General features: G+C 43.2%; 2 protein-coding genes across 3 annotated transcripts in view; one reads left to right on the top strand and one right to left on the bottom strand.

The window, feature by feature from the left end:
* The window catches only part of LOC135520342 (integrin alpha-8-like), an 83,577-nt gene extending 71,262 nt beyond the window's left edge, over nt 1–12,315 (top strand). For both annotated transcript variants that reach the window (XM_064945813.1, XM_064945815.1), the window contains 5 exons: nt 4,700–4,813; nt 4,944–5,057; nt 5,167–5,268; nt 7,644–7,766; nt 7,966–12,315. In XM_064945813.1, the coding sequence (XP_064801885.1) occupies nt 4,700–4,813; nt 4,944–5,057; nt 5,167–5,268; nt 7,644–7,766; nt 7,966–8,052 (540 nt within the window). In that variant the 3' untranslated portion in view covers nt 8,053–12,315. The remainder of the gene's footprint in view (nt 1–4,699; nt 4,814–4,943; nt 5,058–5,166; nt 5,269–7,643; nt 7,767–7,965) is intronic.
* Nucleotides 12,316–12,782: 467 nt separating this feature from the next.
* On the bottom strand, nt 12,783–16,155 carry LOC135520344 (hemojuvelin-like). Its single transcript, XM_064945818.1, has 3 exons — nt 16,014–16,155; nt 15,332–15,846; nt 12,783–14,376 (listed from the first exon to the last, which is right to left on the bottom strand). Exons 1-3 carry the CDS (start codon nt 16,108–16,110, stop codon nt 13,714–13,716), a joined length of 1,275 nt encoding a protein of 424 aa, XP_064801890.1. The 5' UTR covers nt 16,111–16,155; the 3' UTR covers nt 12,783–13,713.
* Nucleotides 16,156–17,208: the final 1,053 nt, after the last annotated feature.

Raw genomic sequence — 17,208 nt, 5'->3', positions numbered from 1 at the left:
GGCTCATAGGAACGTCTGGAACAGACTGAAGTGAATGGTATCGAACACATCAAACACATACCATTCCATTCACGCCATTCCAGACAATGTTATGAGCCGTCCTCCCCTCAGCAGCCTCCTGTGGTGGACACGTGAGCATGGAGATTGTGTGTTTATGTTTATACCTTTATCTGAGTTGTAGATGTATTGCTGTGTGGGTGAACCTGTAGTATTGTTACGGTGTAAGTTTCATCTGTAGTATTGTCGGCGTAAGTTTCATCTGTAGTATTGTCGGCGTAAGTTTCATCTGTAGTATTGTCGGCGTAAGTTTCATCTGTAGTATTGTTTTCATCTGTAGTATTGTCGGCGTAAGTTTCATCTGTAGTATTGTCGGCGTAAGTTTCATCTGTAGTATTGTCGGCGTAAGTTTCATCTGTAGTATTGTCGGCGTAAGTTTCATCTGTAGTATTGTCGGCGTAAGTTTCATCCGTAGTATTGTCGGTGTAAGTTTCATCTGTAGTATTGTCGGCGTAAGTTTCATCTGTAGTATTGTCGGCGTAAGTTTCATCTGTAGTATTGTCGGCGTAAGTTTCATCTGTAGTATTGTCGGCGTAAGTTTCATCTGTAGTATTGTCGGCGTAAATTTCATCTGTAGTATTGTCGGCGTAAGTTTCATCTGTAGTATTGTCGGCGTAAGTTTCATCTGTAGTATTGTCGGCGTAAGTTTCATCTGTAGTATTGTCGGCGTAAGTTTCATCTGTAGTATTGTCGGCGTAAATTTCATCTGTAGTATTGTCGGCGTAAATTTCATCTGTAGTATTGTCGGCGTAAGCTGTACCTGAGTTTGGGTCGTAACCGTTGCCAATGACGGTGAAGACTTTTTCATAGACCAGTGATCTCAGTTTGAAAGGATCCCACATACCCGAGTCCGTCAAACCAACAGAAAAGGCCAACTGTCTTCTGTGCGAACACATGAGAATGAATTCAATCAAGCCCACCGAAATGTCTAACATGTCTTCATTTCATACCACACTGTGAGTTTGATTGAATTGATCTGTTCTTACCTAGCCTGAGTTCCTCCACCTGGCTCTCAGCAACACTCAATCTTGCCTCCAGGGCTGAAATAGCAAGAAAATAATATCTTAATAAACAGATACTCTGAGGGTAGCTTTGTTGTCATTGCAGTGCTTAGATACATCCTGATTAGATAAGTCAGCAACGAACAGTTCTTGTGATGGCGTTGCTTCCAGAGGCAGTTTGGAACATGGTAGTGAGTGCTGCAACTAACGACAGATGATTTTTACATGCTACACACTTCAGAACTAAGCGGTCCCGTTCTGTGAGCTTGTGTGGCCTACCACTTAGCAGCTGAGCCGTTGGTGCTCCTAGATGTTTCCACTTCACAATAACAGCACTTACAGTTGAATGGGGCATAAATTACAAGCTGACTTGTTGGAAAGGTGGCATCCTACGACCGTGCCATGTTGAAAGTCAGAGCTCTTCAGTAAGGCCATTCTACTGCCAATGTTTGTTCACGGAGATTGCATGGCTGTATGCTCGATTTTATACACCTGTCAGCAACGGGTGTGGCTGAAATAGCCGAATCCACTAATTTGAAGGGGTGTCAACATACTTTTGTATATATAGTGTATATAGTCACCTGCGTTCTTCAGTTCTGCCACATGACTCTCACTGGCTGTCACTCTGGCCTCCAGGGACAGAAAATAATGCATACAAGAAAACAATAAACTGTGATGTAGCTTTGTAACATTGCTTTCCTTTATAACATCCTAACATTAGCTGAATCATGTTCAGGTGAAGTGTAGATGTAGTAGCTCTGATAAGTAAAACATTTTAGTCACCTGCATTCTTTCCCATCAGTTCTGCCACCTGGCTCTCACTGGCGGTCACTCTGGCCTCCAGGGCTAGAAGATCATTTATGCAAGAAAATCATTTATTTTGAAAATGATAAGCCATGATGTGGCTTTGTTACATCGCTTTGGTTTCTCATATCTTGACATGAGCTGAATGTTATTATGTTCAGGTGAAGAATACATGCAGTCGTTCTTATAAGTGAAACATTTTAGTCACCTGCATTCTCTTTCTTCAGTTCTGCCACCTGCCTGTCGCTGGCTGTCACTCTGGCCTCCAGGGCTAGAAAATCATTTATGCAGAAACATCATTTATGGTGAAAACGATAAACCAAGATGTAGCTTTACCACATCCTGAAATAAACTGAATCATGTTAAAGTGAGACATATACGTAGTATTTCTTATAAGTAAAGATATATATAGTCACCTGCGTTCTTTCCCTTCAGTTCTGCCACATGACTCTCACTGGCTGTCACTCTCAATCAAATGTATTTATAAAGCCCTTCTTACATCAGCTGATGTCACAAAGTGCTGTACAGAAACCCAGCCTAAAACCCCAAACAGCAAGCAATGCAAGTGTAGAAGCACGGTGGCTAGGAAAAACTCCCTAGAACGGCCAGAACCTAGGAAGAAACCTAGAGAGAAACCAGGCTATGAGGGGTGGCCAGTCCTCTTCTGGCTGTGCCGGGTGGAGATTATAACAGAACATGGCCGAGATTTTCAAACGTTCATAGATGACCTGCAGGGTCAGATAATAATAATCACCGTGGTTGTAGAGGGTGCAACAGGTCATCACCTTGGTAGTAAATATCAGTTGTCTTTTCATAGCCGATCATTCAGAGTATCTCTACTGCATCTGCTGTCTCTAGAGAGTTGAAAACAGCAGGTCTGGGACAAGGTAGCATGTTTGGTGAACAGGTCAGGGTTCCATAGCCGTAGGCAGAACAGTTGAAACTGGAGCAGCAGCACGACCAAGTGGACTGGGGACAGCAAGGAGTCATCAAGCCAGGTTGTCATGAGAAAGACCCCCCGCTATGGGGCGCAATCGGCCAATGTAGGCTTTAACATTACACAATCGCCCAACCTTCTCTCTCACTCTCTCTCACACACACACAGTAGGCGTGGTTACAATAGGCTAATGTATGTCAATGGTTTTAGGAACAGCAGTAACATCAGGCAGGATTTAGGCTACCAACTGCCTAACCAGTTGTAGCTCAATCTTGGGTGCAATGATCACGTTCCCGCTCTGACTGACTGTATGGAGGCTCGTTGACTTAATGTTACGTTAGCCTACATGCTACACAAGCAAAGTTATATATAGCTGTCGGCTATATTAGCCACGACTTACCATGTAGGGGTTGCTTTGTAGCTTCAAATGTCGAAACAAAGTTGGAACTGTCTGTCATTTTCTTCCTGCATATTTTGCAAGTTGCAATCCGTTTTTTGTTGACTACAGCGTAGTATTTATGTCCGAAAATAATAATTTTGTGTATCATCATTCCATGGGCTACGACTGAATTCACCCACCGACATTCATCTGCATTGCCGCGTGCAACTTTTTCTCACCTGGCACAATTTGATTGACTGCTGTCCGATTCAAACTGTAATCCGTTAAATGAAGAGTTGATGAGCTGCCTGAGACAAGGCAGAGTTTAGCCCACCAAAATCAGTTCTACTGCATGCACTTTAATGAGAAAGATATACTGTAGCCTATGTATGTAAGATCGATTTTAGCACCTGACAGTGACTTGTTATCTAAATCCATTTTAGAAATGACATCTAATGATGATTATATGTGTTCTCTGTCTTCAACTTGACCACCCTGTCCTCCAGGACTGAAATGGCACCAACATAAATGTCCAAACTTATCAATCAATACAGAATGAGAAGCAAGCACTGCTTATTTTCACAGTGTGATCGGTTTCATTACCTGTATTATTACATCAGGCTACCTTTGTTCTTTCTTTCTTTCTCTGTCTATATGTGCATTATTACAGTACCTGCATTCTTCTTCTCCAACTTCTCTACTCGTTTCTTTGTGTTGTTCAGCATGGGTCTCAGGTGACTCAGCTCATCCCAGACAGCATCTATGGTAGTGAATAGAATGTTCTGGTCAATCTGATCCATCCCTCCTTTACTCTCTCCCTCAGACCAGTCCCCAAACAGATAGAACGTCAGCACCAGCATATCTACTACACCCCTCATTTTGAATGGTGCCTTAGTTCAATAGTAATGTTGTCTATAAGTCTCTAAGTCTATAAGTCTTCTGTGTCTCTGTCTCACTGTCTCTGTGTCTCTGTCTCACTGTCTCTGTGTCTCTGTCTCTGTCTCTGTGTCTCTGTCTCTGTGTCTCTCTGTCCCCCTCTCTCTCTTTCTCTGTCTCACTGTCTCTGTGTTTCTGTCTCTCTGTCTCTGTGTCTCTGTCTCACTCTCTGTCTCTGTGTCTCTGTCTCACTGTCTCTGTGTCTCTGTCTCTGTGCCTCTGTCTCTGTCTCTGTCTCTGTCTCTGTGTCTCTGTCTCTGTGTCTCTCTGTCTCTGTCTCTGTGTCTCTGTCTCTTGTCTCTGTCTCACTGTCTCTGTGTCTCTGTCTCTGTGTCTCTCTGTCTCCCTCTCTCTCTTTCTCTGTCTCACTGTCTCTGTGTCTCTGTCTCTGTGTCTCTCTGTCTCCCTCTCTCTCTTTCTCTGTCTCACTGTCTCTGTGTCTCTGTCTCTGTGTCTCTCTGTCTCCCTCTCTCTCTTTCTCTGTCTCACTGTCTCTGTGTCTCTGTGTCTCTCTGTCTCCCTCTCTCTTTCTCTGTCTCACTGTCTCTGTGTCTCTGTGTCTCCCTCTCTCTCTTTCTCTCTCAGATGTCCTCTGTCCAGGACACTCCAGAATTGTTGGGCTTTCTGAGAAACAGTAGCTCTCCTCACCGCTACAGACGAGCCACCAGCGCTGCCCAGCCCTACAGCAGCAAGACCCTGGTACTTACAATATGTGCACTTCATTATCAGCAGCCTTGGATTTCACTGTCAGCTTGTTTGGTATTACTATACAGCAGCAGTTTTGGAATGTATATGAACTCTCTCTCTCTTTGTCTCTCCCGCTCTGTAGAACTGCAGTAACATCATTTGTCTAAGAATTTTGTGTGTGGTCGGGCGGTTGGACCGTGGTCAGAGCGCTGTAGTCAAGATCCGTTCCCGACTCTGGGCTCACACCTTCCTCCAGGTGAGCACACAAACATAACCCCAAACTTATGTACTACTGGGAGTATTCATATTAATGTTATTATTAGTATTAAGAAATAAAGTATCTATTACATCTATTCACCTTGCAGAGACGTAACGACCCATACCTCCTCAACTCCACCGTGTCCTTCAGAGTGAAGGCCCTGCCCTACCGCCTCCAGCCCTCCTCCTTACCCCAACACACCACTTCAGTAAGATACCCCTAACACTTACCCATACCTATACAGTCTTAGAAGGAAAGGAGCCTGGAACAACCTTCTGAGGTTCTAAAAATTGCCACACAGGGAACCTTTCCAGTTCAAAAAGGTTCCATGAGGAACCCCTTTGAAAAGGGTTTTCGACAGTGGTGGAAAAATGTACCCAATTGTCATACTTGAGTAAAAGTATAGATACCTTAAAAGAAAGTTACTTAAGTAAAAGTAAAAGTCACCCATTAAAATACTACTTGAGTAAAAGTCTAAAAGTATTTGGTTCTAAATATGCTTATGTATCAAAAGTAAAAGTAGAAGTATAAATAAATTCTAATTCCTTTGATTAAGCAAAGCAGGCGGCACCATTTTATTGTTTAATAAATGCATGGATAGCCAGGGGCACTCTCCAACACTCACACATCAGTTTCTTTAGGAATGTAGTGAAGTAAAAGTAAAAGTTGTCAAAAATATAAATAGTACTCGCAAAACACCAGTCTCAATGTCAACAGTGAAGAGGCGACTCTGGAATGCTGGCCTTCGAGGCAGAGTTCCTCTGTCCAGTGTCTGTGTTCTTTTGCCCATCTTAATCTTTTCTTTTTATTGACCATTAGGAGAGATGGCTTTTTCTTTGTAACTCTGCCTAGAACTCTGCCTGACGTTGAGACGGGTGTTTTGCGGGTACTATTTAATGAAGCTGCCTGTTGAGGACTTGTGAGGCGTCTGTTTCTCAAACTAGACACACTAATGTGCTTGTCCTCTTGCTCAGTTGTGCACCGGGGCCTCCTACTCTTTCTATTCTGGTTAGAGCCAGTTTGGTTAGAGCCAATACTCTATTCTGGTTAGAGCATACCACCCTGCATACCACTGCTGTCTTGCTTCTGAAGCTAAACTGGGTTGGTCCTGGTCAGTTCCTGGATGGGAGAACAGATGCTGCTGGAAGTGGTGTTGGAGGGCCAGTAGGAGGCACTCTTTCCTCTGGTCTAAAAAAATATCCCAATGCCCCAGGACAGTGATTGTGTAGGGTGCCGTCTTTCAGATGGGACATTAAACAGGTGTCCTGACTCTCAGAGGTCATTAAAAATCTCATGGCACTTATCATAAGGGTGTTAACCCCGGTGTCCTGGCTAAATTCCCAATCTGGCCCTCAAACCATCACGGTCACCTAATAATCCCCAGTTTACAATTGGCTCATTCATCCCCCTGTAACTATTCCCCAGGTCGTTGCTGCAAATGAGAATGTGTTCTCAGTCAACATACCTGGTAAAATAACGGATAAATAAAGAGCTACTCAGCTTGTCTAAAGAAGGCCAGTTTTATTGCTTCTTTAATCTGGAAAACAGTTTTCAGCTGTTCTAACATAATTGCAAAAGGGTTTTCTAATGATCAATTAGCCTTTTAAAATTATAAACTTGGATTAGCTAACACAACGTGCCATTGGAACACAGGAGTGATGGTTGCTGATAATGGGCCTCTGTACGGCTATGTAGATATTCCATAAAAAATCATCTGTTTCCAGCTACAATAGTCATTTACAACATTAACAAAGTCTACGCCGTATTTATGATCAATTTGCTGTTATTTTAATGGACAAAAAAATGTGCTTTTCTTTCAAAAACAAGGACATTTCTAAGCGACCCCAAACTTTTGAACGATATGTAATGCGCAATGCAGAGAACTCCGGAAGAAGAGTGATAATTTAATTACCATAGCGAATTATTGTAATGTTTGTTTATGTGTCAATTAATCCCATAATGGATGGGTTGGCGATTTGACAAGAAAATATCAATTTCATTCAGTCATTCATATAGTAATCAAGTGGTAACTATTCCAACTTTGGGATTTGCATGGACTCTTGAGGAACTCATACATCTCTGTAAACCCCATTGAAGCTACAAAACTGTCAGTGTTCAACCTTAACATATGATGACAATGCATCAGAACAGATGAACAGGAATGACATATACCCCCACGGGTGGCCTGAAAAGATCTATCTGAAAGCCACGCCCACACTAAGACATGCCTCCAGTCAAGGGTTTTGCTACATTGAAACATTAAAGGTTCCTCCATGAACCTAACCATAGGTGCAAATGTGAACCATTGACTATCAATTGTTCCTCAAGGATCTCCAGGGTTCCTAGAGTCACCACTAATTCTAAGAGTGTACCCTGCCCTACTGCTTACCCCAACACACCACTTCAATAAGATACCCCGAACATGAACCCTGACCTCTACCCTGCCCTATAGCCTCCAGTCCTCCTCCCTACCCAAACACACCACTTCAGTAAGATGTGACATCCACCCTAACTATTACCTACAATAACCTTTACCCTGAACCCCACCCAGCCTGTAACGAACTGTGGTTGTGTGTGTTAAAGATGGGTACACTGGTGCTGTGGGGGACTCCTGATGTGGCGTTTGCTGTTCCTCTGTGGGTCATCATTCTGGCCATCCTACTGGGACTGCTGGTCCTGGCCATGCTAACACTGGCCATGTGGAAGGTACACACACACACACACACACACACGCACACACACACACACACACACACACACACACACACACACACACACACACACACACACACACACACACACACACACACACACACACACACACACACACACACACACACACACACACACACACACACACACACACACACACAACTTTAGTATAACTTAACCCTCTCTTCCTCAGTGTGGGTTCTTTGACCGGGCACGGCTGCCAGCGGATGACGTGTCAGACCGTGAGCAGCTGACCTCTGACCAATTAGCAGACGCCTAAGAACGCCCACTCGCACCATGGAGACCAGTTCTTGATTCAAGGAAGCTGTTTGGGAGGAGTTCCGCCTCTTGAGTGAAATTAAACTGAAATGAGATCTGCAGGCAGACTGCACTCACAGATCAAAGGTTCTTTACCCCTTTTAAAGCTGATCTGTCATCAGTGATTGGACTGCAAGCTCACAGGCCAAAGGCTGAAGTGCCATTAAGACTTGTATTCAAACATCACCAGAGAGACTGGGAACAACCCACACAGATGGAACTGCACACATAAACACTATTTAAGCAAACACAACCACTTGGATGTATATGAGGCCTCAAGACAATCTTGGACAGTAGAATGGACTCTGGTCCTAACCCTGCTTGTAGTTGAATATGTTTCTATGTACCGCTTGCCTCTGTGGGTTAGACTACTTGGGGATCTGTATGGTTGGATAATTCAGTTGGAGTTAACCAGTCTGGCTAACTTCAAATGCAGTTACCATCTGATGTCAGTGACTTTGTGTCTGCCTGCTTTCACTGTTAAATACATTCCACCATTGATCAAATGTACACACACACACACACACACACACACACACACACACACACACACACACACACACACACACACACACACACACACACACACACACACACACACACACACACACACACATAGGGGGCTGTATATATCTATGGATGGTGTATGTGCAATATTGGGACATTCTGTGTGATACTGAAGCTTGTTTACACTGGTATTATTTTATTAGAACTTGGTGTTCAAATTCTTTGTGTATATTGTTTAGTTAGTATACTATTGTCTATGTGAGTGTTTTTATTGGCATATTAGTATATACAGTGCCTTCAGGAAGTATTCAGACCCCTTTACTTAAAAAATATATATGTTATGTTATTCTAAAATGGATTAGATCATTATTTTCCCTCATCAAGCTACACACAATACCCTATAATGACAAAGCAAAAACAGGTTTTTAGACATTTTTGTAAATTTCTTAAAAATAAAAAACTGAGCAATTACATTTACATAAGTATTCAGACCCTTAACTCAGTCTGAGGTCCTAAGCGCCCTGAAGCAGGTTTTCATCAAGGATCTCTCTGCACTTTGCTCTGTTCATCTTTCCCTCGATCGCTGCCAAAGGTGCTTCGACAAAGTACTGAGTACAAAGTAAAGGGTCTGAATACTTATGTAAATGTGATATTTCCAGAAATATTTGCAAAAATGACAAAATCTGTTTTTGCTTTGTCATTATGGGGTATTGTGTGTAGATTGATGAGGGGGGAAACAATTGAATACATTTTTGAATAAGGCTGTGACATAACTAAATGTGGAAATAGTCAAGGGGTCTGAATACCTGCCGAAGGCACTGTAAGTGTTGAAAGAGAGAAGTGTTTATAATGGGTCCAACTGTTTAAAAAAGAGAACGTGGGACTGGGCTAAATACAAAAGGAACTACATTAACATTAGCATCCAATGTGAGAGGTTTAGGCCTAGATTCAATCAGACCAATTGTTAATAGGCGCTAGCTGACATCCCATAACTAGCCGACAAACCCAGAATTATTCCAAACACATTTAAAAAGAAAGGGAAAGTCATTGAGTTACATCTCAGAAAACACAACACTAAAGTATACAACATAATATTACTTCAATACAAAGCAAAAATGTAATAGCCTAACAATTTCAAGTGATTAGGTGATCTTCTAGGTCTATATAGCAGTAACCTCAAGGGCTGGCGGGGAGGCCAAGAGTACTAATTTATTGGCCTATATAGCAGTAACCTCAAGGGCTGGGAGTGGGGCCAAGAATACTGATCTGGAGGAAGGTGATGCTTAGGCCTATGTAGCAGTAACCTCAAGGGCTGGAGGTGGGGCCAAGAATACTGATCTGGAGGAAGGTGATGCTATAGGCCTATGTAGCAGTAACCTTAAGGGCTGGAGGTGGGGCCAAGAATACTAATCATGAGGAAGGTGATGCTATAGGCCTATGTAGCAGTAACCTTAAGGGCTGGAGGTGGGGCCAAGAATACTGATCTGGAGGAAGGTGATGCTATAGGCCTATGTAGCAGTAACCTTAAGGGCTGGAGGTGGGGCCAATAATACTAATCTGGAGGAAGGTGATGCTATAGGCCTATGTAGCAGTAACCTTAAGGGCTGGGAGTGGGGCCAATAATACTAATCTGGAGGAAGGTGATGCTATAGGCCTATGTAGCAGTAACCTTAAGGGCTGGAGGTGGGGCCAAGAATACTAATCTGGAGGAAGGTGATGCTATAGGCCTATGTAGCAGTAACCTTAAGGGCTGGAGGTGGGGCCAATAATACTAATCTGGAGGAAGGTGATGCTATAGGCCTATGGGGACAAGAATACTAATAGGATATCATCAGGTCCCAGCTGCAATAAAATTAGTTGGTTGAACCTTGAAAGGTCTACTTAATTTTGTCTAATTTTAGGAAAATTAGTTGGGCCAAAGAGAGGCTGAGGGAGGGTTGATAGATTTCCAATCCAATAGAATCCATCTGTGTGCCAACAGGGAGGCAAAGGCAATGGCATCTAGCAGTCTATTGGTCAGGGAAGGATTGTTGTTTGGTAAAAATAGCCATTTCTGCACTAGGCTGCCACTCTATTTCAAATGCTTCAGAAAGTGTTTTAAATATAGTGAACCAGTAGTCTGCCAGACAGGGACAAAACCAGATTATGTGAGTCAAGTGTGCCAAAGAGCTTTTACACCTGTCACATGTACCATCAATATTTGGGTAGAATTTGGAGAGCCTGGCCTTACTGAAATGGATACAGTGAAGTATAAAGCTGAGCCGGGCACAAGAGGAGCTTCCATTTACCCTAAGCAAGGCACTATTCCAGACTTCGTCCGAGGTCTCTCAACCTAGTTCCTTTTCCCGCTCAGATCTAATTTTATTAAGTGATGGGTTATCAAAGGACATGATTATCTCAAAAATACCTACATTTGGAAATACCTAAATACACTTGAATGGGGTAGATTGCCAATGTTGATGACCTCGCTATCAAATGTAAAGGTGCCATCAATATAATGGCCATTAAACTTAGTAAGGCCATTCCTCTGCCACAGACTTCAAGCTGAATCCAGTTTGGCTGGTTTGGCTGAAAGGAAGAAGTGATTATTACATATAGGAACTTAAGAGAATTCACAGAATTTAAAGTGTTGACAGAATTAAGGCCAAATTTTAAGAATATTGACAACAATTGGATTGGATGTGTAGCGCGAAGCAGAAAGAGTAAGATTGGGGGTGACTAAAGCTGAAAGAGTAAGATTGGGGGTGACTAAAGCTGAAAGAGTAAGATTGGAGGTGACTAAAGCTGAAAGAGTAAGATTGGAGGTGACTAAAGCTGAAAGAGTAAGATTGGAGGTGACTAAAGCTGAAAGAGTAAGATTGGGGGTGACTAAAGCTGAAAGAGTAAGATTGGGGGTGACTAAAGCTGACACAGGGGAAGAGAAATAGGAGTTGACTTCTGTTTGACACCAGTCAGTTTCTGGGGTGCGAAGCCAGTAAACAATATTTTGTATATTCGATGCCCAGCAATAATGCATAAACTTAGGAAGGACTTGTGTGTTCTATCTCTCTGGAGGAATGCTTTATGTATTATTGGACTCCCACCGCTCCCCCCAAAAAGATATAAGCTTATCCACTAAAGTGAAAAAAGGCTTGGGTAGAAAAAAATGGCTGATGTTTTGGCAGTGTCGGAGGTGTAGCTGCATTAGAGCAGTCAAATCGGTGAGCAGCTGCTCTTGATCACTGTCATGAAGCCACACCGTCCCACTGGCGTTAGAAGTTCAGAATAAGAAAGTGTTAGGCTATATAGAAATAATGACGCTCTAATTGAAAATCATTACACTAAATAATGAGGATTTCTATCAGCCTAATCGAGGTGAAGATTACATCTCAAACTTGTAAACAAGGCTACATGGGATTTCTCTTAATGCGACGCTGTGCAGCCAATGGCAATGTCCGATGGAAGCTTAATGCCAGGAGCCCTTGTGGATTTGACAGCTCTAACGCAGTTCACCTCCGACACCGCCAAAACAACCTCTATGCAGATGTCGGCTAAAGTGGATCTGAATGAATAGAGCAATAAGAGAGTAAGGTTCAAACTTAATTTCAATTTACTTCACATCTAGTAATTCACAGTATGTAATATGAAGGATTCTCATTACAAATTTGATTTGTGTTTTGTTTTTGTACGGAAGAATACTGAAAGATTATTGAAATAAAGTGTCCTTAATTGCCAAGTATACATTTTCTAATATTGTTTACTGTATTAAGGTGTGGTTCCTCGCTGTCTCTTATCACTTTATTTTTTATTGTGAACAATTTTCTCTTGAATCACATCAAAACCAATACAATCAATAAAAAAAACAATACAATTTCCCCCCCTTTTCGATCCACACCACTGCCCCGGTCACCACAACCCCCTCTCCTCCTGTCACTTTCTACATTGACCTATTCTATCGGAGAAGCTAAGAGGGGTCTAGAATGGACTCATTCCAGCTATCACAGAAGCAACAACAGGAATGCTGGACAGTACAACAGAGAAGACATCTGACATCAGATGGCAGAAGAGAGCTACCAGTCACAGCGAAGGAGAACTCAACTCACCCAAATGCTGCCTCAGTAGCCCCTCCAGAGGAATACTGCAGTTGTATTGGACATTTCACAAAACCCCAGTTAAGGTCCTCATTAAAAATACACACTCAGGACATTATACAGACCATTTTCTGGTCTTGGGGGGAAAAAACGATCAAATTTAATAAAACTCACAAAGGGAAATATATTAGAATCTGTAGGTATAAATATGTTTTATCCTTGACAGAGATCACATTATTACATGGAAGGCAATTTGAGATATTTTCATTTGGAAAACAATATATTATTTTAATTTACTCCTTGTTTGATCTATATTGTTTTAGAAAGATGGTATGAGTAACTTTGGAAAGATATATTTTTTACTTTGGCATCTACAGTAGGTAAAAATATGAACAGGATGAACAATACATTGTAAACATTGTCTTACAAATACTGACATATGAACCAAACTTACATTCAAAAACAGTCTCTTATGAAATTGAGACATTATTACAACTCACTGCAAACCAAATGTAGACACACAAAGATGACATAATAAATTAGTGATAAATTAGTTTCTTTACAGAGGATGATACCACTGTAGTATTATATTTACTATAAATAAACCACTAAATTCCCTCCATGATAAAATAAACAGAAAATAACAGAAAGTATATAAAAAAAGAGTTGAAGATTCCATTTACTGTCTGGATTCGTGGAATTACTCAACAGGCCATCCTCTGTGCTGAGATGGATAATACATATTGTCTTAATACATTTGTCTCAGCGTAGTTAAGGGATTAGAATCAACTCAACTAGTATCACTTCTATCCTCACTGAGAGCATTCACCTGTATTTATTCCGATCAACATTCTTCTCCTGCTGGAAGAAAATGAATCAGGGAAACATTGACTTCTGTAACCAGTCACAATGCCACTGGGTTCCAACCAGTCAAAGGTGATGCCTGTTGTTTATGAAACAAGGCCATCAAGATTTTTTTTAAAGCATCTGCTCAGTCAGAGTCAGTGTGGCTAATGCTATGCCCACAGCTCCTACCAGTCACTAGTTCATAAACACTGCCCCGTCCACAGAGCCACCAGATGCTCTGATAGGACAGCCACAGCCAGGATCAGAGGCAGACATGGGCTACTACCATCGGCATTGCCCACCAGTAGCAGATGCACCTTATTGGGGTCTGAAATCATTCCCCGGGCGTCTTCCAGGGCCGCCACGGCCGCCGTGCTGGAGTTGAGGTCCCCTGTGGCCAGCAGGTCAAACAGGCAGGCCTGGTAGTAGATGTCCCTAGCAGGGAGGAGGGCTGCACAGTGGACATGGGCTGCAGCAGAGGGCTGGCTGGAGGAAGAGGAGGAAAGGGAGGAGGAAGAAGAGGGGCTGGGTAGCGTCTCTAGGCGTTGTGAAGGTGGGCAGCCATATACACACAGCTGCAGGTCCTGCTCGGGGGTGAATGCTTCAGCAATGGCACTTGGCGAGCGTACTGACAGGCCCAGGGACCGCCCACTCTGACGCACCACCAGGGTGGTGCCGATGTGGGCAGCACGGATCTCAGCCTGGTGCCCAGGCAGATCAGAGTGGACGCTCAGGCTGTGCTGGCCCTGCCTCTCCCCGCTGGTCACTGAGCCGTCCACGAAGGCTGCGGGAACGTTGTCCAGCTCCGCCTGGTAGATCTGCTGCTCGATACACTGGCGCCAGTTCTTAAAGATGATGGTAATCTGGTGGAGAGAACCCTGTTGTTACACACACCCTTCCAATGAGCTAGACGTACGTATGCTTTATTTATGTATAAAGACATGTCATGCATTGTACATAGTTATATTTTAAAGGTCCAATGAAGCCATTTTTATCTCAATAATAAATCATTTCTGGGTAATAACTAAGTATCTTACTGTGATTATTTTCAATCAAAATTGTCCCTCCCAAAATTAAAGTTTCTTGTCAAAAAGCAATTTCTCAAGCAAGGGCGGGGAGGGTAACCTGAAAACTAGCTGTCACAGATCCCTCCTGAACTGTCATTACGCACACCTGGTCCCTATTCCCAGTTGATTAGTAATTGTATAAGTGTGCCCTTTGATCACCATTGTCCTGTCGATTGTTGTTCCAATGTCCTGTGCTGTGTTTTAGCTATTGTGCCATTGTGGATTGCGCAGATGATTACGGGTCTCGTCCCGTGTGGTATCATTGTGCGCTTGTGTTATTTATTCGAGGATCTCCTCACACTTTTGTTTGGATTTCTACCCTGTGTTTTGTATACATGTTTATTTGGTCTTCATCCCCGTGCCTTTACACGGCACGCTGAAATTTGGGAAATAAAAACCCCTATTATGCATTCCTGTGCCTGTCTCCCGATCCTCCATACCAACGTGACACCAGCTGTTATTGACAGAGAGGTTTAGAACTCTTTCTTATTGCCATATTACCTCATTTACCGCCTGGTGATGTCACCAGGAAGGCCAAAACTCCATCCCACTAAAACAGGCAGAAATTTCAGGTGGCCTTTTCAAACAGCTCTTACACTAAAATGGCATTATCATAATTTTCAAACCTCAGGATAGAAAATCACATTTTTGACTGCACTGGACCTTTAAGAACGGATTGTAAGTTGTATAATTGAAAAAAATATTTAATAAAATATAATTTACTATATATTATTTTAGAAATGAGGCCTACCGTGATGAGAGCCGTGGTATACACCCCTCCTCTCATGGGGGCGCTAGTTGCCTGAACGTATAGATACTCATTATCTATTAGTGGCCAGGCCCCTTGTACAGCGCACGTTTGGAACTCATCACGGAAGGTGCGAACATGGGGATCCCCGAACACTCCACAGTGGAGATACTCAGGGCTCCGGCCCTCACGCTGGAGGTAGCCCTTCTCATAGATACAGGCGTCCCCAGAGATGGGGGCCTGTGGCAGGGGCCGGGGCTGAGCGGTGGGGCCTGTCCTGGGGCAGCTGTGCTGGATGAGGAGGTCCTCGATGCCCTGCACGGCCGAGTGGTAAGCCAGGTCGCCCCGGCAGGCACGGGCCATGCGGCGGGTACACATGGCGTAGGAGCGGAGGGCGCTGCAGTAGCCCGCATTGCCCTCTCTGCTGCCTCCTCCTCCGCCCCCTCCGCTGCCCCCAAGGTCCAGGGTGACAGCTACAAAGTCAGAGTTGCACCTCAGGATGCGACAGGATGCCCATACTGTGGGAGGAGGGAGAGAGGTGGAAGCTCCAGTTTATTAATCAATAATAACATAACAATAGTAGGAGAAAAAATATGTCTTTCCATTGAGCATGTAACAGAAATATCACAGTTGCTTGACATTATTGGGTAGTTTGAAGACAAAAGCTGTGGATCATAGAAAGCACCTTGCAGGCAGCACAGGTGAAACAGTAGCATTGCCACTATGACGCTGCGTTTCCATGACAGCTGTGAGTAGTGGCTGCAAAGGGCCAGTGTCCCCATCCCCTTCCAGCCTCAGGCCGAGGGCTGCAGACCAGGCTCAGGCTCAGTACAGGGGCTACAGATGCAGGCAGGGCATAGATAGAGACAGACATTACACACTGTGGCCTGTAGATGGAAACGCCACATCACTACCACAGGCACAATCTGAGCTCAACTCCAGTCGACCATTTGTCAAGATAGAGTGCAATTTGTATTGAATACAAATTGTAATATTTTATCATATAACACACGATCTACAGTTGAAGTTTACATACACCTTAGCCAAATACATTTAACCTCAGTTATTCACAATTCCTGACATATAATCAGAGTAAAAATTCCCTGTTTTAGGTCAGTTAGAATCACCACTTTATTTTAAGTATATGAAATGTCAGAATAATTGTAGAGAAAATGATTTATTTCAGCCCTTATTTCTTTCATCACATTCCCAGTGGGTCAGAAGTTTACATACACTCAATTAGTATTTGGTAACATTGCCTTTAAATTGTTTAACTTGGGTCAAACGTTTCAGGTAGCCTTCCACAAGCTTCCCACAATAAGTTGGGTGAATTTTGGCCCATTCCTCCTGACAGAGCTGGTGTAATGGAGTCAGGTTTGTAGGCCTCCTTGCTCGCACACACATTTTCAGTTCTGCCCACAAATGTTCTATACGATTGAGGTCTGGGCTTTGTGATGGCCACTCCAATACCTTAACTTTGTTGTTTTTAAGCCATTTTGCCACAACTTTGGAAGTATGCTTGGTGTCATTGTCCATTTGGAAGACCCATTTGAGACCAAGCTTTAACTTCCTGACTGATGTCTTGAGATGTTGCTTCAATATATCCACATAATGTTCCTTTCCTCATGATGCCATCTATTTTGTGAAGTGCTCCAGTCCCTCCTGCAGCAAAGCACCCCTACAACATGAGCCTAGCACCCCCGTGCTTCACGGTTGGGATGCTGTTCTTCGGCTTGCAAGCCTTCCCCCTTTTCCTCCAAACATAACGATGGTCATTATGGCCAAACAGTTCTATTTTTATTTCATCAGACCAGAGGACATTTCTCCAAATAGTACGAACTTTGTCCCCATGTGCAGTTGCAAACCGAAGTCTGGCTTTT

This window comes from Oncorhynchus masou, chromosome 29 (assembly GCF_036934945.1).
Source record: "Oncorhynchus masou masou isolate Uvic2021 chromosome 29, UVic_Omas_1.1, whole genome shotgun sequence".
Taxonomy (NCBI): Eukaryota; Metazoa; Chordata; class Actinopteri; order Salmoniformes; family Salmonidae; genus Oncorhynchus; species Oncorhynchus masou.
This window is presented reverse-complemented; position numbering and strand designations above follow the sequence as displayed.